This window comes from Panthera pardus, unplaced genomic scaffold, assembly GCF_024362965.1.
Source record: "Panthera pardus isolate Hobbes unplaced genomic scaffold, ASM2436296v1 HiC_scaffold_16, whole genome shotgun sequence".
In the NCBI taxonomy this organism is placed as follows: Eukaryota; Metazoa; Chordata; class Mammalia; order Carnivora; family Felidae; genus Panthera; species Panthera pardus.
Genome location: NW_026526721.1, coordinates 66,937,766 through 66,965,053, shown reverse-complemented (window position 1 = coordinate 66,965,053; position 27,288 = coordinate 66,937,766). Strand labels below are relative to the sequence as shown.

At 34.8% G+C, this 27,288-nt stretch overlaps 1 protein-coding gene across 11 annotated transcripts in view; it reads left to right on the top strand.

The window, feature by feature from the left end:
* IQCB1 (IQ motif containing B1) overlaps positions 1-22,039 on the top strand; it is a 69,755-nt gene extending 47,716 nt beyond the window's left edge. For all 11 annotated transcript variants that reach the window (XM_019448528.2, XM_019448522.2, XM_019448524.2 and 8 more), the window contains 5 exons: positions 2,436-2,578; positions 4,075-4,223; positions 9,675-9,806; positions 19,526-19,682; positions 20,759-22,039. In XM_019448528.2, coding sequence (XP_019304073.1) covers positions 2,436-2,578; positions 4,075-4,223; positions 9,675-9,806; positions 19,526-19,682; positions 20,759-20,988 — 811 coding nt within the window. In that variant the 3' untranslated portion in view covers positions 20,989-22,039. The remainder of the gene's footprint in view (positions 1-2,435; positions 2,579-4,074; positions 4,224-9,674; positions 9,807-19,525; positions 19,683-20,758) is intronic.
* The last annotated feature ends 5,249 nt before the right edge of the window (positions 22,040-27,288 follow it).

Below are 27,288 nucleotides of genomic sequence, written 5' to 3'. Positions count from 1 at the left end.
GAAAACTAATAGCATATGTGGGTTATTTGTCTAGATCCATCTTGGCACCAACTCTCCATCTTCTTCATGGCCATAAAACTTCTTTGGGAGGGGGGATTTATAGCAGTCTTCATTTCTGAGAGGCTTCTGCTTTTAGTTTGATAAAGTATGCTCTAGGAAGACTCTTTCTGCACTGGCAGATTCTCATTTGCCTCTCTCTCATTTGCCTGCTCAAAATTAATCTTTATGCCAAAGTAGCATATTCTGCTACCTTTCAACTTCTTGAAATTGAGCTTCTGAAGGGCAGAAATATTATCTCTTCTCTGTTCGCCTGATTTGCAGTATCAAGCAGACAGCAATCACTCTTTATAAATATTTGTTGAGTTAATGAACAGAGCCCATCAACTATTTTGGCCATGAACTCATATGGTGTTCCCCTAGTTCATACTTACTATTCTACAAAAGAGGAATTCCTAGAGAATTCCTGATATTTTGGCAGTAGATCGTTTGGTCACTCTTTGATGGTAAAGATTCATGTTGATTAAATGTAGATCATGGAATGTACTTATATAAATTATCTTGCAAATATATCTGATCAGTCATTTCATTTATAGAAGTGCAGTACAGTTCCCAGATGGTCAAATGCCTATTCTTTCTTACAAAGAAACCAGTTAAATGAGTACTCAAATTTTTTAGTGATTAAAGGAACTCCTAACTAGAACTACAGAGTAAGTAGCTACTAGTAACTAACTAGAATGTTCCTAAGTGGGAGGAAAACATTCAAATTCAAAATCACATTAATTCCTAATAAATGTTTTCAAACATGAATAAAGCATGTGAATCCAGAAACACATATTTATCATTTGTCATTTCAATCACTGAACCTCACTTTTCTACTATATTTCTGTGTTTTACTTCTACTGCACACACCATAATCTTTTCATTTTTGCCATATTTTATAGCCTGTATGCTTAAGCTTTTACCCAGACACAGTTTTCTGACAGATTAAATGTCCTAGCAATTCAGTTTTAATGATTACTAGGTTTCTCATACTAATAGTAAATTTAAAATAATGATAATGCAATGTTAAACATGATAATCTATAAACAATTAGACAGTTTAAAAGGAGATTTTGTTTAGGGCCAGTTGTTCTCTTTTATCCTCCATAAGTAGGTAAAGGGCAAAATGTCCTTACTTATATGCTGTATACAACCCACAATTTTGCAGGGAGAGTTCTATAGGAGAGGCAAGTTTACATCAGCATTGTTTGAGAACGTAAAGACCCCTTACTTTATTTCCAAATTTTGGAAAGAGGAAAAGACACTTAGAAACTATTTAGCTAACCCTACATCCTCTCTAGAACCCCTTCTCCTTTTGGCACACATGAACTTGAGGTCTTCTCTACCTTTCTTAATAGGGTAATAAGAAAGACATTTTGAAACAGACCTTTGACTCTTGACAAAGTGTACAACTAGAAAAAACCCTTAAGTTGTAATTGGTAGCAGTTAGGGAATACTAAGAAAATAAGCAAAAATCACACACAAAAAAATTTATCAGAATAATTTTGTGAGTTTTCCTCTTCTGTTTTAAGAGATTTTTAAATTGCTTTATGCTTGTTTTTCCTTTTCCAAAAGAAACCGAATTAAAAACCGTTATAACTCTCAATAACTATACCATTTTGAAGTCTGCCTGTCTACAAAGCTATAGCCAAGGTACCTCATTTCTGGAAAAAGAATCTAAGAACAAATGCTTTTGAGTGAGGCACAAGCAAATTAAGTCTATAGAAGTAAAATAAATAATGTATTCTTCTCTTCTTAATCCTTTTTTTATTTCTCTTTCTGTGGGTATCTGAAAGCATTTTGAGTATATTTATTATAGATTAATACTTGTGATCTCCTTGCATAGTGATATAGGAAGCAAACTGGACACAAATGGCTAAGGACAAATTTTGGTGAATAAAAGCAGATAATATACAAATACTAATTAAATATTTGTGGCCACATTAAAATTTCATAATTGGTTCTAATAATAAATGTTATTAGTCAATAATTGAGAAATAGGTAAACATGAAGAAAATAAAAATCATTCATAATCATTTCATGCAGTTAAAATTGCTATTGAAATTTTTTTTAATATATGTAATATGTATTTTTAACACAATTTGGAAAGTTTTCTATATCCTGATTTTATTTTTACTTGACATTAGATTTGGGTCTTTTCCCAAGTTGCTAAATTTGGAAATTTTTGAATTTTTTATTTTTTTTATTCATAGAATCCTGTTCAGTGAATGAACCAGTAATTTATCCAGTTCCCTATTGTTTTCAACTTGTTACAGTTGTAACAAGGCTGCATATATATAATTACTAGTGAGGTTAAACATTTTTTCATATACTTCTTAAATGGGTGTATCATTTATGAAAAAATTACATATAAGGTACTTATTGTTTCTGTCACAGATCTAAACGAAGCAAGATCTTACTAAAGCTAAAAAGGCAGAAGGAAGAAGAGGATCGCAGATTACAGTTGCACATTCAAAGACAGAGAGCCATGAGACTGTCCCGAGAATTACGGCTGAGTATGCTTGAAATAGTTCATCCAGGTGCGTGGCAATGTCAATTTTCTAAGTGTAAAAATATTTAAAGCATCTTTTAATGAGCCAGATTTCCTGCTACCTGATTTTTTTTTTCTTTTAATTTGGACTGTTTCCCTGTTTCTCCCTTTTCCAGGTAAACCTTGTTAAATCTCGAGTCAAAAAAAAAAGTTACTATTTTTTCTGATTAAGGCCTATTATTGATGATGAGCAGTCTCTCAACTAGTTTTCGTATCTTTTGAATAAATTAGTAAACATAAAAATATGTGATAGCTTTAAAGATAGCTTTCAGAGACATAGAGAAAGAATCCCCTTGACCCTAAGTAAGGAGTTTGAATATTGCTACATTCTGGCATCTGAACTTTATTCATACACCAGTATAAACCTTGTGACATCTTACCACCTTTGATACACTAAACTGAGATTAATATTACAGTCTGGGAATTGGAATGGTTTTAAGATTGTTTTTGTTCTTCCCCTTCCCCTCCTACCACTCACTCCCAGTGTTCTCCACTACCCTCTTATTTCTCATTTTTTCCCTTAAATATAAATGTTTCATAGTGTTCCATCTTTACTCCTCACTCTCATGTTGCTCTTTCTGCAGTATCTTATCCGTAACTACAGCTTCAACTACCAACTGAGTGAACATTCAAATCTTGTTTGCATCTTCACCCTCCCAAGCTCTAAACCAGCACTTCCTAATAAACCTTTTTACAAAATTAAATGTTCTTTATTTGCACTGTTTAATATGGTTCCCACTGGCTAGACATGACCATTGAGTACTTGAAATATGGTTAGTGCATGCAAGCACATGAATCTTTAATTTCACTTTATTTAAAGTAGCTATTTGTGGTTAGTGTCAACTATATTGGACTGCACAGCTCTGTAGCAAGTTCTGTATTGGATAGCTTTACTTAGATATCCACAGGCATCCTAAAACTAGTCATTATCTCCCCACTTCCCCCACCAATTTCCTCTCCCTGTATTCCCCTTCTCAGATAATGGCATCAACAATCCACTCAGTTTCCCATCTGTGAGACGCGCTAGAGTTCTTTCTCTTGCTCACGTACAACGAGTCTGAGAAAGAAAAAAAAAAAGTCATCTGTAGATAAGAGAAATTTAGAAGTACACAGAGTAGTTAATACATACACACGTTTTGCCTTTTCCCTCTCGTGGTATGGATTGAATTCCTACTATGTACTTGGGATTCTTTTTTCTAAATATTCTTACTATTGGATTATTAATATTAACCCTTTTCTCATTACTTTGCCACAAAAAAATTATATGAATCTTTTCTCTAAAAGAAGCGACATAATCTGAGAAAGGTTTTGGAGTTTTTTTTTTCCTACTATGTTAGAACTACTGTAAAATAATAAAATTGGGGAAATTAATGAACAATATTTAAAGAAACAAATAAAAAGACCGTAAGATTGTTGTTATTATCATTGTCCTGATTCCAGAACTTGAAAAAGCATATGTTGTAATAGTGTGTGTCATCTTTCTAGGTCAGGTGGAAAAACATAATCGGGAAATAGAAGAGAAATCAGCATTGATTATCCAGAAACACTGGAGAGGGTACAGGGAAAGGAAAATTTTTCGCCAACAGAGGCCATCTCTCACGGAGTATAAAGCAGCTGTCACACTTCAGAGAGCAGTGAGTCTAATGTAGTAAAAAGATTACTGGATTAGGAGGCAAAAACATGGATTCAAACCTGACCTTGGATATACCTGCTGTAAAGTCTAGTCACGGAGCTTTTCTGAGTCTTAGTTTCTTCCTCTATAAAATAAGAACCTCTTTACCACTGGACAAACTGATTTAGACACCCAGTCCTTAGTACTTCCATTGAACCTTGAACATCATCTATCATACTGCAGTGTTATTTGTTCGTTTTTTTTTTTCTTTCTTTCTTGGCCTGTGACTTCCTGAAGGGTAAGAAACTCTTATTTATTGTTGTCAGCCTTCAGCATGTGCTTGGTATATGAATGGATGTTTACCGTACATTTTTCACTTAATTGTTATGTGAGTCAGATGACCTGATTTTTGGGAAAGTATTTTGTAAAGTGCAAAGCCTGTACCAGTTCAGCACATCATATTTTATTTTTTTTTAATGTACAGATAATATATTAGATATAATTGGATCACTGTAATTCTTGAATTATAGAATGGTGTTCTTAAATGATAATTTTCCTGAGATTTATCTGGAGCATAGTAATATTTTATTGCCTTGGAAAAGTATAGCAAACAGGCTATTTATTTCATTCAGTGACCAATTTTCCTAACATCTGTTATTTGCTTATACCTGTTAACTTTCAGGTCTATAGCATTTCGTGTCTATAGCAGTTATCTTTATGATACTTTATTGTTGAATTTTAGGTTAATTTCAGTTTTTTACAGTGATAAATTTTGAATAGTCTCTTTGTTAATTCTCCATGATTAACTTCTTACAAAGATAATTAAAAACTACTCTTATAAAAAATAGGAAAGAGTAAGTACTAAAAAAATAGGAAAAAGTAAGTAAGTAAGGAAAGAGAAGTAGGTAGATTTCTGTTGCCTCCTTCTTCCTCAGACTTTTTGGGTGATGTCAGGCTCTGTCTGCAACAAACAATCCTATACCATCACCAAACAACACTCACACCTGCTTTTTACCCTCTGCTACATAAGGCCATCTAAGAACCTATGGATATCCATGTTGGAGATACTTCTTTTAGGGGAGGAACCCTTGGGTGCTTTCTAGTACTTTTTATCTCATGGCTTCCTCCTTTTTAAATTCTTTTCTGTCAGAGAATCAACTAGGACCTTATGAAATTGAATTACTACTTTGACAATTTAGATAAGGCCAATATTTTATAAAAGGATCCTGTACTCTAAAGTGAGATACCTCAGTTTGTCCACCGTTCCTTAAAGAAAGCAGCACAGAGGTCATTATAGAGGAGGATATCTGACAGCTATGAAGGCAAAGTCATTTTGGCTTTCACAATTTTTTTTTGGCATAAAAGGAAAAAGATTAGTCATATCTGCCTCATGTCTCCCCCACCCAAAAGAAGGAATACAGGTCTCCATTGTAAGACAAAAAGGGATGGGTCAAGGTCATGTTTTATTCTTTGCAGCTCACTACTAGAAATAATGGTGAAGTCAAAGCAAAGCTAGCCAAAAATTGGAGAGGTAGGAAGAGAATTCCTTTCAAAGAGGGAAAAGAGAAACAAATTATGAAGTACAGAGAGGGAAATGAAAGTAGTAGAGAAAATTAGGATAAGGCAATCAGTGGTCAGTAAACAACACATTTTACTACATTTCAAAGCATCCTTTTTTAAGACGTACTAAAGACCTGTGTATAGACTATGTCCAATACAGTACCCACTAACTACATGTGAGTACTGAGTACTTGACATGCAGCTAGTCAAAATTGGAATGTGTCATAAGTGTAAAATACCACATTTTGAAGACTTAGTATGAGAGTGTAAAATACTTCATTAATAATTTTTATATTGAATATATGTTGAAGTGCCAATATCTTTTACATATATTGAGTTATATATAGTATGTTTATATAGCTCAGTATTTGCAAAATATTAATTTTGACTGTTCCTTTTACTTTTTTTATATGGCTACTAGAAAGTTTAAAATTACATATGTGACTTCCATTATATTTTTATTAGCACTACTATTGATCTTAGTAAGAAAAAAAAGGAATAATTAATTAGTTTCACTGAAAGTAGTAGGAATATCATTTCCTTGAACTTGTCCTTTGGGAGGAACTGCTTTTTAGTGTTTTTGGCAGGAAAAGGCCAGAACTATGTTTTGCCTTTCTCCCTTCCTTATTTTTTTGCAAAAGGAGAGGCATTGTTTCTCATGTAATTAGAAATTGAAAAAACCCTATGTAAACTTGCTAATTTCAAATTACACATTTTTAACCCAGATAATAAGTGGGAGTTCTTTGTAGTGGTATAGTGTTGAAATTAAGTTTGAAGAGTTAGCTGCATTTTCCCTTTTAATAGCTCCATGATTTTCTTCTCTTGCTTTCTCATCTCTTAAGAAACTTAGAAGGAAGGTGATGGTTGATGGTGTCTGGTCTCTAGAGCCAGAATGATAGTAGTGCTTGCTACTTAATTATAGCAGAAAAGTACTTTGCACTATTATACAAATCCATCACACACTGACCACAAAAACACTTAGAGAAACCCTTAGCAGTTGAGAAAATAAATAAAAACTGGAAGATAAATAACAATTTCAGAGAGTCATCAAGTGGCAAAGAATGAAGAAATAAAAGGTTAAGGCGGGCTTTTTTGATCTAGGGACAGAAATTCCTCTGTTCTGGTACCTTTACTCTGATGTTCCCAGCTAATAGCAGGAGGTAGAAGAGAGAGAGAAGGAGAAGCAAGGAAGAAGAATCAAGTAAAGGGAACAATACAAGGGAGAGGGTCTCTTAACAGGAGGATGCAAGCACAGTTGAAGGCTCCAGTAACATACTAAAAACAGAGATATTAGGGAAATTTTATATAGTGAGTGAGAATACTTCCAGCTCTGTTCACCACCCCCCCAGGTCCCTGTGTGCCATCAGCCAGGCTTATCTCTTGCAAACAGTAGATTGAGAATATTTTTTTCGGGAAATCTGAGAAGAGTTACAAGTATGCTCACGATGGGGTACTCCACAAAGAAACAGCCCAGTTCAGTAGTTTTATATTAAAATACACAGTAGATAAGGCCTACCCACCAGCCCAGAATTTCTAACAACTTCTTAGTTTTCACTCTTAAATATCAGCTCAAAGTGTCACTGAATATCTGAGGAAAGCTGAAGCCAAAACAAACAATAATACTACTTGGTGGAAATAGAGACATTGCAGGAATAAGAAGACTTTTTAAAAATCTGGTAATTCCTCAGAGCTAAGAGAAGATAATGCATGAAACAAAACCAGGATGCTATATAAAGGGGAACAAATAGAAGAAAAATTGGCAGAAGAAAAAATGAAAGACATAATAAAAGGACTAGGGGGAAAAATTAGGAAATCCAGAGAGCAGGGCAAAAAGAAAAGAAAACCAGTCCAGGAAGTCAAATATTCAAACATTTGAAACAAAGAACAGAAAAAAACCTGAGGAGAGGAAATCAAATAATTCAATATTTTCCAGAACTCAGTGTCATTAGTTTTAGATTAAAAGGGCTAACTAAATGTCTAAAACAAGGACAGAAATACACCCACATTTATTTTACATTACTGTGAACTACGCTGGGGACACACATACTTCTCAGTAGCAACATTGGAAGCTAAAATATATTGGAGTAAGGCTGTTACATTTTGGAGGGAAAAGGATTTCCTACTAGAATTCTACATCATCCGCACCATCAGTTAAAGATAAGGGTAAACTAAAGAATTTTCACGTATCACAAAGTCTCTAAAACAAGAAAAAAGACAATGTGGAATATAGTAATGTGCAAAGGAAAGATGAAAAGGAGTCGCTAAGATGATGGTGAATGGAGATCTCAGGATGACATGCATCAGGCATAGAGAACAGTCAATCCAGTTTTGAGCAGGTCAGAAAGCTCCGGAAAATGTATATCCCAGAAAACAAATTTGATAGAATGCCTGATATATTTTAATGTATTAAGTAAGCATTAGGACAGAGTTTAGATGCATGATCAGGGATAAGTACATAGAAAAGTAATCATTGGAAAACAACACACTTATTTATTCTACAGAAGATAAAAAATGTGCAAGAAAGGAAAAGTAATCATATGCTATATGGCTCAAAATTGAATGACCTTTTTGTAGTTATAATTATGTAAGCACTGCACATTGATTTAACTAAATTTACAATAATATTGGATGTTTGGGGATGTGGAAAATATGTGGGAGGCCAAGCAATGAAAGAGAGCTAAGCTAAATCCTTATCTGCTATAGAAGAAAGTCGATAGATAATACCCATACTTGAAAAATTGCAGAAAACTAGATGAAGATAAACATCAAAAGAAGAAGCTGGGAGAGTTAAAGTTGTCTTTGAGGGCGGGGGCAGAGAGCTGTAGTTGTTTTTTTTAATAATAATTCTTATAAAACTGTCACATTAAACAGTAGAATTATATCAATGATTTTTTTTTCTGGAAAGCACTGAATAGTAAAATATTTTATACTTTGTGAGCCATGCAGTCTTGCAACTGTTCAGCTCTATAGTTATAGTACAAAGGAAGCTGAAAACAATACATAAGCAAGCATGAAACATCAATAATATGTTATTTGTAGACAATGAATTTTGAATTTCATATAATTTTCACAAGTCAGTATATTCTTTTTAAACATATAAAAGTACAAACCATTTTTAACTTTTAAGCCATACAAAAAGACACAGCAGGCTGGCTTTGGTCTGTGGGCCATAATTTGCCAACCTTTTCCTTAAGCCAATGTGAATATGTAACTTTGATGAAATAAAAACTACAAGGAGGGGAGAAGAGTGAAAAAAATTGGCCAGAATAATTTCAAATTTGTTTCCAAATCTTGCCTGTTTTAAGACTTCTTGTTTTACTAGGAATTCTTTCTGAAGGACATGAGAAAGAAAATTAAGAAAGTATTTTTGTCAGTAGCCCCATACTTTATAATTTTATAGTATTTCCTCATTTACCAAGCTTTTTCATACATACTATCCCTTTGATCCTCACATTCTTGTAGTCTAAGTAGAATTGGGGTTTCTTTTCTATAGACCTAGAGCCCTTTCTGTAGAGATCAAGTGACTTGCCCCAAATCATACACAGTTTATAAGGGACAAGTATTGAGACAAGAGCTTACTTCCAGTTTTTTCCTCCTGATTGCTTACTATACGATGTCTCAAATCATACAGTTTATAAGGGACTAGAATTGAGATGAGAACTCATGTCCTATTTTTTCCTCTTTGTTGCTTTGTATACAAATAATATATGAATATATCCTTGTAAAATATTAAAACACTCCAAGAAAATATCATTAAAAAATCATTGTCCTCCCTCACTCCCATCACAATCCCATCCCTCTCCTCATACACACTCAGAGTTAATAACTTGTAATATGTTTGCTGCCGTATGTTGTAGAAGAAAATAGTTCTATTAGTTAGGAATGAAAAATTACAACTCTTTTTTTGCCCCAGACTCTTAAATTCCTAGCAAAGTGTCGTAAGAAAAAGAAACTGTTTGCTCCTTGGCAAGGACTTCAAGACCTCACTGATGCACGCAGAGTTAAACTGAAGCAACAAGTGGATGACTATCTCCAAAGACATCCGGTATGCAGGCTTCTGTGCGTTGATAATCAGTGTTACTTTTTGCCAGTGCATGATATTCACCAACAAAGTAGTGTATTATATGTGTTTGTGCATTTTTTATTGGTAAAAGGTAATACAGTGGCTTTACCATAGAGTTAAGGAGTCTTATAATTACATGTGCCATCGTATAGTCAATAAGGAAGGAGACTGCTTCAATTCAGTCATCTTGCATAGTGTATCAGCAAAACATGGTCATTGCTTTTTTTTTTGCAATAGTGCATAAAACTATGTTGAAGCTTCCACAAAGAGTATATATAGCTTCCAGTCAGTAAATATTCGTTGTTAACATATATACCCAAACACATAACACATACATGTGGAAACTGACATCTGCTATTAATGAAACTCCAGGAGCCAATATTATAAAACAGTTGGCTGTTTGCCTCTTATGATTTTATTACTGTAATACTGCTAACACCTTTCTCCCAATAGAAATGTCCATATCTTTTACTTTCTGTAACCACAGTACTACATATCAGGTGTTATTTGCTTCTCCCTTCTGAGTTCTTGACCTTATACTCCTATGTTTTTGAAGATCATTTTCCTTTCTGCTTTTAGAGTGATTCACCACCCTGTCATTAATTTTAATGACCTATACTTCTGCCAATCACACTCACTTTCTCTTTTCTTGATGTTTCTCCCATACTTCCACACTTCACTAATTTTATGAGGAAAGTTGGGAGATTATACATTTCAGCCAATCAGAATGCTTATTGCCCTCACTCAAACTAATAACCACTCATGAAGGTACCACTTACGTACTTTTCACATCCGTTTTCTTGTGCTTCCATCGTTTGTCTCTGGGTTCTGTTTCTCCCTCCTCTCTACCCCCCCTCCCCACATACACACACTTTCTCCCTCTTTCTAAAATCTGAAGGTTCTGGGTGACTAATGTTAGAGGTTAAGAATAATGTTAGGTAGTCCTATCATTTACCCTTTCATTCTTCCAGAACTCCCAAAACTAAAGAGCCTTATGCAAAAGAAAACAAAAAGAAACAAAATCTAAAAAAACAGAAAGACCATTATAAATAGAAATTAGAAGACTAACATGTTATAGCTGAGCATGTATCTGATAGATTACCACTGGAACAGAACATTGGTAAAAGCAGAATTCGACAGCAAGGCTCAGTTGAGGAGGCATAAGTAAGGACTCCTACTTTTCCTGCCTACTAATCTGAATTTAAGAATTCACAAACTAATGTAGGCCTGTGAAAAAAAAGATGACAAGCCTGCCCTTGTATTTCAGGCCCTCTGTGGTTACCACATAGAGGTAGACAATAGAAAGAAGTTCTGACTTCTGCTTCTATCCAAGATTTAGGAACAGGGACAGAATTTACTTACTGCCTGAAACAACTGGGGCGGGGGGGAGATAAAATACGTGAAACAATGGTTTTCAAGCCAGTGGGCATCAGACAGTGAAGGTTAGTAATTCCTGAGAGGGAAGATGGGGTAAAAGGGACTGGATTTACTTCCTGCCTGAAACAACCGAGCGGGGGGTGGGGGTAGAGATGAAATACATGATGAAATACATGAAACAATAGTTTCCAAGACCATGGACATCAAACAATAAAAATTAGTAATTCTTGAGAGGGACCAGAGTGAGCCATGTGATGACCCTAGCTTATTACCCTGAGAAAGTTTCTAGGTCACAGCATAAGGAGGAGGAACAAAGGAGGAGCTCTTTGGAATCCCATGCTGAGGAGATGAAACTGAGAGTCTGAGGAGAACAAGGTAGCTAGATTTCATAGGACAGAGTACCAGAGTAAAAGGAGATACAAAGAGAACCCCAGATATCTGGAGAATGTTCCCTTGAGTATATTTCAGAATTCTGATTAGTACATGTATATAAGGAAACTACCCAAGGCCAAGGAAACAGTCATCTTAAAAGATAAAAGAGAACAGTGCCTGGTACTCAACACAGGTCCATAGTGCATGTTCCCATCAAATAGACTAGAAAAACTTAATCCACAGGGCATCGGTAAGAAGGAAGGTCTTGTCTTAGTAGTAGAAAGTAAATAGTATATACTGATGCATTCTGCCAAACAAATCATAAAAGCAAGAGCCAAAAATACCAAAAAAATTTTATGTAATTTAACCACATCTCAGAAAAAGCCTCAAGATTTTTAGAAATACCAAAATAACTAGCACTCAACAAGGTAAAAGTTACAATGTCTTGCATTCAAAGATTAATAAGCATATATAGAGGCAGGAAAACATGACCCATAATGAGGAGGACATTTAAACCACTCTAGAGATTACACAGATGTTAGAATTAGCAGAGAAGGACATTAAAAGTTATTATTATAACTGTATTCCATATGTTCAAATTTTAAGTGGAGATGTGGAAGATATAAAATATACCCAAATCAAACTTCTAGAGGTAAAAATTTCAATGTGTGATATGAAAAATGCACTAGATCATTAATAGCAGATGAGACATGGATGAATAAGATTAATACAGTTGAAGGCATAGTAGTATATACTATGCAAAATGAGTCAAAAAAGAAAAAAAAAATTTTTAATTGAAAAGAACATTAGTGAGCTGTGAGTCTTCATGTGGCCTATTAAATTAATAATTGGGAGTTTCTGAAGAAGATAGGAAAGAAAGATAGAAAACATAATGGCCAAAAACTTTTCAAATTATAAATTTACCCCCAAGTCCAATGAAGGCACAGGCACATGGGGAAAAAAAAAACAACAAAACCTATGCCAAGGCATATTATAATGGGATTCCTCGAATCAGTAATAAAGTAAAAATCTTAAAAACAGAAAACAAAAACATATGAAAACAGAGGACATATTTCTCAGCAGGAACAATGCAAGTAAGAAGATAACTTTAAAGTAATTGAAAAAAAAAAGCTGTCAATGTAGAATTCTTTACTATGAAAAATTATTTTAAAAACAAAGACAAAATAACTTTTTCAGACATACAAGTGATAAAGTACTTTGTCACCAGCATACTCACACTACCAGAAATGTTACAGCCTTCAAGTTGTAAAGGATTTACGATTTCTCTTAAAAATGGTACCACAAGAAGTCCAACTCTACATAAAGAAATTAAGAAGCACTGGAAATGGTAACTACATGGGTAAATATATGACTTTTAACTCATCATTTAAATATTTATAAAATATAATTGATTTAAAAAAATTTTTAATGTTTATTTATTTTTGAGAGACAGAGAGACAGAGCATGAGTGAGGGAGGGGCAGAGAGAGAGGGAGACACAGAATCTGAAACAGGCTGCAGGCCCTGAGCTGTCAGCACAGAACCTAATGCGGGGTTCGAACCCACAAACTGTGAGAAGTGGGATGCTCAACCGACTGAGCCACCCAGGCACCCCATAATTGATTTTTTTTTAAACCAAAATGTCATCAAATGTTCTGTAATACATACTACAGATTAAATATTTCCAGTTTTGTAGACCATATACCCTTTATCATCATTATGCATCTCTGCAGCTGTAGATTAAAGTAGTCTTAGATAATATATAAACAAATACTTGTAGTTGTGTTTCAGTTGAACTTCATTTTCAAAAATAGGCAGTTGATTATTTGAAACAAAAGTAATAGCAATGTTTAATGGTGTTTGTAACATATGTAAAAATATAATGCTTTGCAACAATAGTATAAAAACCAGGAGAGAAATAGATGTATACTATTGAAAAGTTTTTATACTATATGTGAAGTGAGTGGATTGATAATTAAAGATGTATACTCTGAATCCTAAAGCTACCAATAAAGTTAAAGAACAAAAGAGTTATAGCTAATAAGCCTATAAAGGAGATGAAACAATTATAGTCGATTAATCAAAAAGAAAGCAGAAAAAGAGGAAAAATCAAAGAAAGTAATGGGAAAATGAAAAATAATAAAATGATAGACTCAAACATAACCATATCAATAATTATAATAAATTTAAATGGTATGAATACCCCCAATTAATAAGCAGAGATTGTCAGATTAAATGAACAAGTATGACTTGATTATATGTTAACTACAAGAAACACACTTTAAGTATGAAAAAATAAAAAGAACAAAATGTGCAAACACTAGTGAAAGAAATCTAGAATGACTATATAAATATCAAAGTAGATGTCAGAGCACTATTACTAGATTATTACCAGAAGTAAAGAAGGCAATTTCATAATAATAAAAGGGTCAATTAATCAAAAGGACATAAGAATCTAAATGTTTATGCACCTAATAACAGAACTTGAAACTATATGGAGACAACATAGATGAACTTTGAGGCATTATGCTAAGTGAAATAAGCCAAACAGAAAAGAACGAATGTTGTATGATTCTACTTAAATGAAGTACCTAGAATAGAGATGGGAAATAGAATGAATGGTGGTGTCCAGGAGTGGGGGGTGGGAGAATGGGGAGGTAGTGTTTAAATGGTATGGAATTTCAGTTTGGAAAGATGAAGAAGTTCTAGAGATGGACCCTGGTGATGGTTGCACAACAATGTGAATGTATTCAATGTCACTGAACTATACACTTAAAAAGTGGTTAACATGATAAATTATATATATACACTTAGCCACAATAAAATACATGAATCAAAAACTGATAGAACTATGATGAAAAGTAGAGAAAGCCACAATATAGAGATTTCAATACCCATTTCTAAACAACTTACAGGATAAATAGACAAAAAAGCAACAAGAATATAGTAGACTTGAATGACACTATCAGACAACTTGATCTGGTTGACATTTTTAAAAGGCGAAAGATTTATATGATCTGAAGAGAAACCAGAGTATATGGTTGACATTTTTAGAACCCTCCATGGAATGACAGCAGAATACACATTTTTCTCCTGTACACACAGAATATTTACCAAGATAGACCATGTTCAGTGGCATAAAACAAGTCAGTAAATTGAAAAAGACTGAAGTCATACAAAGTATGTTCTCTGACCACAATGAAATTGTTTGAAATTTAAGAACAGAAAGATCTCTAGATATATCATCCCCAAATATTTGGAAACTAAACAACACATGTCTGAATAACCAAAGGATCAAAGAAGAAGTAAAAAGGGAAATTAAAAAATATTTCAAACTGAATGGAAGCATATTTCAGAACTTGCTGATGAATGGATAAGGAAAATGTGTGTGTATATATATATAGATATACACACATACACACAATGGAATACTACTCAGTGATGAAAAAGAATGAAATCTTGCCATTTGCAACAATGTGGGTAAAACTAGAGGGCATTATGCTATGTGAAATAAGTCAGAGAAAGACAGAGATAATATGATTTCACTTATACATGGAATTTGAGAAACTCAACAGATGATCATAGGAGAAGGGAAGGAAAAATAAGATAAAAAACAGGGAGGCAAACCATAAGAGACTCTTAAATACAGAGAACAAACTGAGGGCTGCTGGAGGGCAGGTGGGTGGAGGGATGAGTTAAATGGGTGATGAGCATTAAGGAGGGAACTTTTTGGGATGAGCACTGGGTGTTATATGTAAGAGATGAATCACTGGGTTCTACTTCTGACTAGGACTACTCTGTATGTTAACTAGCTTGAATTTAAATTGAAACTAACTAACTAACTAAATAAATAAATAAATAAATAAATAAATAAATAAAAGTTGCGGATTCTAAACCAGTATTTGGAGGGAAATTTATATTGCTGACCATCTATATTAAAAGAAGGTTCAAATCAAAGACCTCACCTTACATATTAAGTAACTAGTAAAAGGACAAGTTAAACCCAAAGTAAATAGAAAAAAGGAAATAATAAACATTTGAGAGAAATCAATAAAATAGAAAACAAAGACAATAGAAAAAATTTAATAAAAAGCCAGTTATTTGAGAGGATCAATAAAATTGATAAACTTGTAGGCAGACTAGTCAGGAAAAAGAGGAGATACAGATTACCACTGTCAGGGATAAGAAAGGTGACTTCGTTGTAGATACTACAGATATTAAAGGATAATAAGGGAATATTATGAACAACTTCATATGTCAATAAATTTGATTAATCTCATGAAATAAATTCCTTTAAAGATAAGAATTACGAAGCTTACCCAAGAAGAAAGAGATAAAATGAATAGCCCCTGTATCTATATATATAGGTAACAAATTGTAGTTAAAAACTTTCCTCAGGAAAAACTTGAGGGAAAGATTGGTTTTACTGGTGAATTTAAGGAGGAAATAGTGCAAATTCTATATAAAATCTTCTACCAAACTGAAGGGGAGGCAATCTCAGCTCATTTTATAAGACCAGCATTACTCTGACACCATAACCAGAGACATTACAAGCAAAGAACTTCAGAACAATATTTTTCATGCATACATGAAAAAATTCTAAACAGAATGATAAGAAGTTGAATTCAACAATCTATTGAAAGGTTAATACATCCTGGGATTATCTCAGGGATTCGGGGTTAATTTAACCTTTGAAAATCAATTAAAGTAATTCACCATATTAACAGACCAGGAAAAACAATTGTCATCATATAAATACATGCAAAAAAAATTTCTGCAAAGTAGGAATAGAAAGAAACTTCCTCTATCTGATGAAGAATATCTACAGCTGACAATGATGAAAGACTGGATGCTTCTTTCCTGAAATCAGGAACAAGACAGAATGTCATTCAGTACAATCAAAATCCCAGCAGGCTTTTTTTTGTAGAAATTGACAAGCTGATTCTAAAATTCATATGGAAATGCAAAGGACCTAGAAAAGCTAAAATAACTACAAAAAAGAACAAAGTTGGAGGTTTAACACTACCTGATTTCATGAACTATAGAGCTGTAGTAGCCAAAACTGTGGTACTGATATAAAGATTTTAAAAAAATAAATCAGTGGAACCAAAATCAAATCCAAAAATAAGCCCACATATATGGCCACCTGATTACTGACAGAGGTGCACAGTTAATGTGTAGAGAAACTGGAACAATTGGATATCCATATGTAAAAAACATGAACTTGGATCCATATACTGTATCATATATAAAACTTAAAATGGATCATAGACTTAAATGCAAAATCTAAAATTATATAAAACTTCTAGAAGAAAACATTAGAGAAAAGCCATACTTTTGGTTGGGCAGTAATTTCTTAAATACAACAACAATAGCATAATCTACAAAAGAAAAATTGATAAATTGGTTTTCATCAAAATTTTTAACTTCTGTTCTTCGAAAGACACCATAATAGAATTTTTTTTAAAAAAGCAAATATTGGGAAAATATCTTTGCCAAGTATGTATCTGGTAAAGGACTTGTATCCAGAGTGTAAACTCAACAATAAGAAAACAAAGCAAAGCAAAGCAATTTTTTTAAACAGGCAAAAGATTTGAACAGACACTTCACCCAAAGAAATTGTGGCAAATACATGAAATATCGACATCAGTCAATAAAGGAAATACAAATTTAAACCATAATAAGATCTTTATACAACTGTTAAAATGTCTAGAATTTTAAAAGTTGACTATGTCAAAGGTTGGCAAGCATGTGGAGGAACTGTAGCTCTCTCATACACTGCTGATGGGAATGCAAAATAGTGCAACCCCTTTGGAAACAGTTTGGCAGTTTCTTAAAAAGTTAAACGTATATCCATCATATGATTCAGTGATCCCACTCTTAAGTATTTATCCAAGTGGAAAGGAAATATATCCATACAAGCATTTGTAAATGAATGCACATAGCCCAAAACTAGAAATAACCCAAGGATCCATCAACAGATAGATAAACAAGTTGCTCTATATCCATACAATGGAATACCAGTCCACAGTATAAAGGAATGAATTATAGATACACACAGCAACATAGATGAATCTCAAAATAATTATGCTATGTGAAAGAAGCCAGACAATATACATTGAATTACCCCATTTATATAAACTTTAAAAATGTAATGTCTAGAGTAACAAAGTTAAGTCAGTGGTTACTTGGGGATGGGAGAGTATGGAATGAAGGATTACAAAAAGGCAATGACACTTCTGGTGGTGATGGATGTTCATTATCCTGACTGTGGTAATGTTTTTCACAGATGTATACATAGGTCAAAGCTTACCAAATTTGGGGCACTTGGGTGGCTCAGCCTGTTGAGCATCCAACTCTTGGTTTCAGCTCAGGTCATAGTCTCATGGTGTTGTGGGTTTGAGCCCCGCATTGGCTCTGCGCTCGTAGCACAGAGCCTGCTTGGGATTCTCTCTCTCCTTCTCTCTTCCCCTCTCCCATTTGTGCTGTCTCTGTCTCTCAAAATAAATAAGTAAACTTAAAAAAAAATTTTAAAAACCTTACCAAATTGTACACTTTTGATAATTGTAGTTGATTGTATGTCACTTTTACCTCAATAAAGCTGTATGTTTTAAAAAAAAATTAACCTAAATGCAAAAGAAAAGAAAAGAAAACCTTTTTCCCAACAAATAGATCATTGGTTCCTAAGGTCTATAAAGAAGACTATATTGCTTTAGCAGTGTTAATCAGAGTAATCCCTTTATAAAATAACATACCCAAGCCACACATACACAGCAAGTAATTCTGAATCAGTAGGTTTGGTGTGTCCTCATAGTTCTATTTTTTAATTTATTTCTTTTAATTGTAAAATATATAGAACATAAAAATACCAAACCTAAAATTACCATTTTAATCATTTTTAAGTGTACAGCTCAGTGGGATTAAATACATTTACATTGTTGTGCAACTATCACCACCATTCACCTTCAAAATGTTTTTCATTTTGCAAAACTGAAATTATACCCATTAAACACAAATTTCGTATTCTGTCTCTCAGCTCTGTTCATAGCATCCTTTGATGCACAGAAATTTTTAATTTTGATGGAGGTTCAACTTGTCTGTCTTTTGTTGTGTCTGTGTCTTCAGTGTCATATTCCAGAAATGGCCAAACCTAATGTCATGATTTTCCCCTTTTATTCTGAGAGTTTTATAGTTTTCTCTCTTATATTTAGGTCTTTGATCTCTCTCTCTCTCTCTTTTAATGCATTTTCTATGATGTTGATGCATGCTCTCATTTAAAAAACAAGTATTACTTTAGCCATACTCTCGTGCTCCTGTTTAAGATTCTGTGGCTGAAAAGTAAAGTGTTAGACGGAGTGGGACTGTATCCCAGATCCAGGAACTGGAATATTTGAGCAAGCTGTGGTGTCAGAAGCTTTATCAGCTTCAGAGTTAAGATTTTCTTATTCTTGTCCAAACTAATTAAGTTCTCTTTAAAGTAGCTGTGTAGCCAAAGGAATATGGTCCTTTAGCTGATTTTTTCCCCCTTGTTTTGTGAAACCAGAAGCAGTTATAACATTATGGTTTAGATAAGTTTGGGAGTGGGAGTGAGATGAAAAGCCTGTCAGGTGGGATCTGGAACAGGGGTTGGGCTTGTTATTCCTCTTCCAGGCCAGTATCTTTACCTAACCATTTGTAGTTTTCACTAAGGGCTCTTAATCTTTCCTCTTCTCCCAAAATTCTACAGTATGTGAGGAAGTGAGGTATGGGAATATACCAGAAAGAAACTATCCTCTGAATTTTCATAAAGCTGCTTTTAAAAACCTACTTAATGCTTGAACAAGAGTACAAGGTAGAAATCAATCATGAGATTCATTTGATAGGCTGAGATAGCTAAGCATTCTGGAACCTCTGCTAAGTGGTTGGGTGAAACATATGTCTCCTGTGATAATTTTTTCGCTTCTTTTTTCCCAGAGCTCTCAGATGTCAGATGTGACTAGCAGAGAGCTCCATTCCCAAGCTCAAGAACAACTGCAACACTACCTTATGGGCAGGGTCCTAGAAGAGAGAGCCCAGCAGCACAGGGAGGCTCTGATGGCTCAGATCAACACCAACATTGAACAATTAATGAGTATGTGCTTGTTTATTTTGGTATCTTAAAAATGAACAACCTATGCAAGATTTTGTGACATTGAAAATCTTCAGAAGGAAAATACCATTTAATGGTTTATTAGCCTATTTCTTGTCCTCAGAAATTTCTAGATCCAGAACATGCCAGCACATGATCTTTTCAAATAATGCAGATCTAATAACCTCCTTTTTGGCTATTTCTCTAAGCCTTGCTATCATTCATAGATATCAACTTAGACAAAAGTTATTAATTATAAAGATGCTAAGCCCTACTAGCCAAATTTCATTATGTAGTCTCAAAAGCTTTTGATAATATTTCAGAAGTAGATGACAGTAGTTACAGTGCCATTTTATAATTTTTTTTAACGTTTATTTTTGAGAGAGAGACAGAGTGTGAGCAGGGGAGGGGCAGAGAGAGAGGGAGACACAGAATCCAAAGCAGTCTCCAGGCTCTGAGCTGTCATCACAGAACCTGACGCGGGGCTCGAACTCATGAACTGCTAGATCCTGACCTGAGCCAAAGTCAGACACTTAACCGACTGAGACACCCAGGGGCCCGCATTTTACAATTTTTAATGAAGTGTTTTCACAAAAGTTAATTCATCTGCTCCTTACAACCATAGATACATTTAGGGAGAGATCTCATCCTACATTTCAGTCCACCTATGAAACACTTTTAGTGTGTACGGAGCAGAAAGGACCAGGGTCTTCTGTTTAGTGCCATTACTTGTGAATTTTGTATTTTTCAATAGATAGGTGGCTGGAACTGAGCCTCTCGTATATAGGATGAGGTTCTGCTATATTTTAAAAATTCATGTTCTTTAAACCATCTAAAAAAACCTACATCTTTTTAAATTCTTTTCTTTTACACAGTATGGGGGGTGGGTAGTTGCTGCCAGCCACAGCTTCAACTTATGAATAGTCATATGCCATCTATAGCTAGCAATGATAATAGATTCAGAATTGGAACCCTATCCCTTGCCTACTATAGCAGAGTTCCAACTCTATAGTTTCCAAATTCCTACTTGTTTGATACATAACTCTTCTACTCACCTGTTTATTTTCTGTTTACTACAGAGGCACCAAGTCTGAAGGAAACAGAAGGGAAGGAACCTGAGCTCTTCCTAAGTAGATCCAGGCCTGTGGCAGCCAAGGCCAAGCAGGCCCATCTTACCGCTCTGAAGCATTTACAGGCACCCTGGTGGAAGAATCTTGGGGAAGAAGAAGGAGATGAGATTGATGTCCCAAAGGATGAGCTCAGTGTAGAATTAGGAACTTTATTCATTGGTGGAACCAAACCCCCTTAGGGAGCTACCCAAAGAAATGACACTTATTTCAGGAGATTGTATTGGTTCTGCCTCTGGCATACTAGTAGACTAGAGCTATCCTAACTCATTTCCCGAAATTCCTCTCCAGATAAGATTTTCAGGCAGTAAGCAAGGAGTTACCTTCTACCTCTGTCTCAGTTCTCTTTTTTTTTTTTCCACATTACCCACGCCACACACAAATTAGGATGGCTTTTATTGTGGAACTAACCTCAGCATGGCATTCTATTGCTTAGATGAAATGTGGTAGTTCTTTTGTTTTTGCTGTTTTCCTACTAAAGATGTTTTCTAAATAAATATTTTCAACAATTCTCAAAAACTTGTCAGGATTACTTCAACTTTTCACATTTATTGTTTAGAATGCATGTGTTTCTACGAATATAAAAAGTATGTTCTTGGCCTAATTTATTAAGATGAGGAAAAGAAATGGTCATTTGAAGGGCACTGCACTATTTTCTACCAAACAGTGCTTGAACTCATTTTCTATCATTTCTAAAAGAACTGCATTTTAAAAAAATCCTAAGAAGTGTGCCTGGGTAGCTCAGTCGGTTGAGCATCTGACTTGGGCTCAGGTCATGATCTCATGGCTTGTGAGTTTGAGCCCCATGTCAGGCTCTGTGCTGACAACTCAGAGCCTGGAGCCTGCTTCATATTCTGTGTCTCCCTCTCTCTCTGCCCCTCCGCCACTCACGCTCTGTCAGTCTCAAAAAGAAGTAAACGTTAAAAAAAAATTTTTAATCCTAGGATTCAGCACAAAAAAAATTCCTTCAGATAAATGCATTTGTTCTGTTAAACTGTGAGAATTCTATAACTTACTGTTTCCCTTTGTCTTATCTCCTATAAATCTCAGCTAAATATAATACTTACTTTGTGTTATGATCCTAGGTACCTATAGAGTTATTTGGTTGCAACCTGATACTTTCTAATTTTCCTATTTATCTTTGATTGTGTTTTAGTACCAGAAGCTACTTCTGTTTGTGTTTGTAACAATATAGAATTTAAATTAAAAACATTTAACAAATCATGGACTCAATATCATAAGGAACCTGTATGATACTTTTTGTATAAATGAGTGAAAATACCATTATTTCTGGATAGGAAGACCAAATAGTATAATGTCCGTTCCTCCAACATTAAGTTTAGTAAAATTCTAGTCACTATCCTAATGTAATTTTTATTCATAATTGGGAAAGAAATGTACATAATTAATCTGTAATAATCAGTTGAAAGTTCTGATTTCACTTAGAATGTAGAAAGCTAGGTGAAAATGTTGCTCCCCTGTTAAAAATGCAAGATAATCTACAAAAATAATTTTTCTTGAGCCTATCTGATAGTTGAGGCCTCAAGACAACCAAGTAAATAGAGATGTGACTCAATATCTGTGAAATGAGCTATTTCATCTTTAGCAGAGCACAGGAGACAAAGGTAGCTGGATAAGAAGAAAACTAAAATTTTTACAAATTCTTAAAGACCAAGTATGGGGTAGCATGTCAGTTTAGAATATCTAGGAGCCTCAGACGGGAGAATTTAGACCTTCCATCTAAAAACAGGCAAGGTTGGGAGCAGGGCAGCAGGCCTGAAGAGATGCCTTTTGTGATGCAGGCAAACATGTGATAGGCTGCTGCTGAGTGCCATGCCCAAATCCCTGCCTGCTTTCCCAAACCCTTTTCTTAAAAGCTTTAGGCTTCTAGAGCAGGGGTAGCAAGGCTCAGAGAAAATCCTACTACATGTAAGAAAGCAATAGAAATAAAAACTGTCTCTGGAGGCAGGATAGGAAACACTAGCTCCAGATACTGGTACAGATACAGTATTGCTGAAGGAGGGACAGAAACAAAATCCCTCTCCTGAGAGAGGAAATCATCTTAGCCCCAGAAATCCTACATAATACAAGGCAGATGTCTCCTAATGCTGGGGGGGGGGGGGGGGGGGGGACAGCTAGAAAACTGCCTGCCAAAGCTAATGACTGCCAAGGAATAGAAGGATAGGAACCCCGAGAAAGCCCTACCTCCAATCACAGGAGAAGAGACCTGGCCTAAGACTTAGGCTAGATCAGGACAACACAATACCCAATGTCCCAGCAACTAGCCTAGCACCAAGTAATAAGCAATGGCACTTTATTACTGGCATGGAGAGAAACCTCCTCTGTGGTAAAGGCAAAAGGGACAGCTGAAAGTGGAGGGTGGAGCTGGAACACTGAAAAACCTTCAAGCTTCCTAGACCCCACTGTAAGCAGGTAACAGCAGCAAAAAAATAATTTGAAGTCCATGGTGCATTGAAGATAAAAAGGAAAACCAAACCCAGCTAAAGCCCTGACTACTCTGAGTCAACCCCACTGCAATCTAATTCTTACATTTTAAATTCTTATTCTGATTTATAATGCTGTTGTGTTTAGTATATTGATATAACCAAACAATTCTGCATTACTCAGTGAAAAAAAAATCTAATACATGTGAGAAAGTGATTTTACCAATCATCAATTTAGATGTCACAATTTAATTTTGTTGGATGACTTGCTTACCCTGTGAGAGTTCGTCGTCTATAGAATATAAAGTACTGAAGAGGGTTTAATACAAATATGAGAAACACAGTTGTTAATATTAGATCCTTATGCATGTAGAGAATGCCTAGAAACGGAAAATTCTGTAGTTAACAAAGTCTATAGAAAAGCCATTCCCTATTATGTTTTTCTTTTTAGGAATATCCATGTCCATTTAGGTCAGTTTCAAATTATGTCAAAGACAATCCAAACACACAATTGCTAGACTTAACTTTAATGATTACATTTTGAAGACCCCCCCCCCCAGCTTTATTAGGTATGATTGACAAAATTGTATATATTTGAAACGTATAATGATGTGAAATGATAATCACAATCAGGTTAAGTAACACATCCATCACCCCACATATTTACCTTTATTTTTATGTGGTGTCAATTCTTAAGATTTGCTTTCAGCAAATTTCAAGTATAAATTACAGTATTATTAACTATAGTCACCAAGCTGTGGATTAGATCCCAGGAACTTATTCACCTTATAACTGAAAGTTAGTGCCATTTGAGCAGCATCTCCATTTCTCTCACCTCCCAGCCTCTGGTGTCCACCATTTTACTGTTTCTATGAGTTTGACGGTTTTTTTTTTTTTTCAGATTCCACATATGTATAAAATCATATAATACTTGTTTCTCTCTATCTGGCTTATTTCACATAGAATAATGTCCTCCGGTTTCATCCATGCTATGGTAAATGGTAGGATTTCCTTCTTCCTCGTGGCTGAATAATATTCTGTTGCATACATCTTTTTTTTTAAAAAATGTTTATTTATTTTCAAAGAGAGAAAGAAGAAGAGAGGGAGAGAGAGAATCCCAAGCAGACTCTACACAGTCCACACAGAGCCCAATGCAGGGCTTGAACTCATGAACCATGAGATCGTGCCCCAAGCCAAAATCAAGGGATGGACACTTAACCAACCAAGCCACCCATGCGCCCCTCTTTTATTTATTTATTTAAATTCAAGTTAGTTAACATACAGTATAAGACTGGTTTCAGAAGTAGAATTTAGTGGTCCATCACTTACATATAACACCCAGTCCTCATCCCAACAAGTGCCCTTCTTAATGCCCAATACCCATTTAGCCCATCCCCCCACCTCTACTCCAGCAACACTCTGTTCTCTGTATTTAAGAGTCTCTCATGGTTTTACTGCCTCTAGTTTTTATCTTGATTTTCCTCCTTCCTTTCCCCTATGTTCATCTATTTTGTTTCTTAAATTCCACATATGAGTAAAATCATATGTGTCTTTCTCTGACTGACTTATTTTGCTTAGCATAATACACTCTAGTTCCATACACATTGTTGCAAATGGCAATATTTAATTCTTTGGAATCGTAATATTCCAATTGTATATGTATACACATATACTTCCCAACAACATTTTTTGTATCCTTTGGATAAATACCTAATAGTCCAATTGCTGGGTCGTAGGGTATCTCTGTTTTTAATTTTTTGAGGAAACTCCGTACTGTTCGAGTGGCTACAGCAGTTTGCATTCCCACCAACAGTGCAAAAGGGCTCTGGTGCTCCCCTTTTTCTACATCCTCACCAACATCTGTTGTTCCCTGAGTTGTTAATTTTAGCCATTCTGATGGATGAGGTGGTATCTCATTGTGGTTTTGATTTGTATTTTCTGATGATGGGTGATGTTAGTCATGTGTCTGTTAGTGATATTTCATGTGTTTGTTAGCCATCTGGATGTCTTCTTTGAAAAAGTGTCTATTCATGTCTTCTGCCCATTTCTTTACTGGATTATTTGTTTTTTGGGTGTTGAGTTTGTAGGTTCTTTAGAGATTTTGGATACTAATCATTTATCAGATATGTAATTTGCAAATATCTTCTCTGATTCCATCGGTTTCCTTTTAGTTCTGTTGATTGTTTCCTTTGCTGTGCAGAAGCTTTTTATCTTGATAAGGTCCCAATAGTTCATTTTTGCTTTTATTTCCCTGCCTCCGGAGAAATGTCTAGTAAGAAGTTGCTGTGGCCAAGGTCAAAGAGGTTGCCTGTTTTCTACTCTAGGATTTTGTTGGTTTCCTATCTATCATTTAGGTCTTCCATCCATTTTGAATTTATTTTTGTGTATGATATAACAAAGTGGTCTAGTTTTTCTTCTGCATGTCACACTGTCCAGTTTTCCCAACACCTTTTCCTGAACAGACTGTCTTTTTTCATTGGATATTCTTTCCTGCTTTGTTGAAGATTTGTTGGCCATCCATTTGTAGGCCCATTTCTGGGTTCTGCATTCTGTTCCATTGATCTGTTTGTCTGTTTTTGTGCCAGTACCATACTGTCTTGATTATTACAGCTTTTTAATACAGCTTGATGTCCAGGATAGTGATGCCTTCAGCTTTGGTTTTCCTTTTCAACATTATTTTGGCTATTGGGGGTCTTTTCTGGTTCCACACAAATTTTAGAGTTGTTTGTTCTAGCTTTGTGAAGAATGCTGTTGTTATTTTGATAGGGATTGCAATGGCTGTGTATACTGTTTTTTGGCAGTATAGACTTAACGATACTTGTTCTTCCAATCCACAAGCATGGAATGTTTTTCAATTTCTTTGTGTGCCTTCAATTTCTTTCATAAGCTTTCTATAGTTTTCAGCATACAGATCTTTTACCTCTTTGGTTAGGTTTATTCTGAGGTATCTTATGGTTTTTGGTGCAGTTGTAAAAGGGATCAATTCCTTGATTTCTCTTTCTGCTGCTCCATTATTGGTGTATAGAAATGCAACCAATTTCTGTACGTTGATTTTATATCCTGTGATTTTGCTGAATTTGTTTATCAGTTCTAGTAGTTTTTTGGTGAAGTCTTTAGGGTTTTCTATATATAGTATCGTGTCATCTGCAAATAGTAAACGTTTCAGTTCTTCTGTACCAATCTGGATGTGTTTTCTTTCTTTCTTTCTTTCTTTCTTTCTTTCTTTCTTTTTTTTTTTTTTTTTTTTTGTCTGATTGCTGTGGTTAGGACTTCCAGTATTATGTTGAACAACACTGGTGAGAGTGGGCATCCCTGTTATGTTCCTAGCCTTAGGGAGAAAGCTCTCAGTTTTTCCCCATTGAGGATGATATTAGCTGTAAGTCTTTCATATATGGCCTTTATGATGTTGAGATATATTCCATCTATCCCTACTTTCTTGAGGGTTTTTATCAAGAAAAGATGCTGTATTGTGTCAAATGCTTTTTCTGCATCTACTGACAAGATCATATGGTCCTTATCCTTTCTTTTATTAATGTGGTGTATCATGTTGATTGGTTTACGAATATTGAACCAGCCCTGCAGTCCCACTTGATCATGATGAATAATTCCTTTAATGTATTGTTGAATTCGATTTGCTGGTATCTTGTGTAACTCTCCTTTTTAGTGGGATCTTTGGTTTTGGGATCAAGGTAATGCTGGCTTCATAGAGTGAGTTTGGAAGCTCTCCTATTTCTATTTTTTGGAACAGTTTGGGAAGAATAGGTATTAACTCTTCTTTAAATGTCTGATAGAATTCCCCTGGTAATCCATCTGGCCCAGGACTCTCATTGGGAGATTTTTAATTACTGATTCAATTTTTTGCTGGTTATGGGTCTGTTCAAATTTTCTTCCTGTTTCAGTTTTGGTGGTTTGTATGTTTCTAGGAATTTGCCCATTTATTCCAGATGGCTCAGTTTGTAGGCATATAATTTTTTATGGTATTCTCTTATGAGTGTTTGAATTTCTGTGGTGTTAGTGGTAGTTGTGACCTCTCCTCTT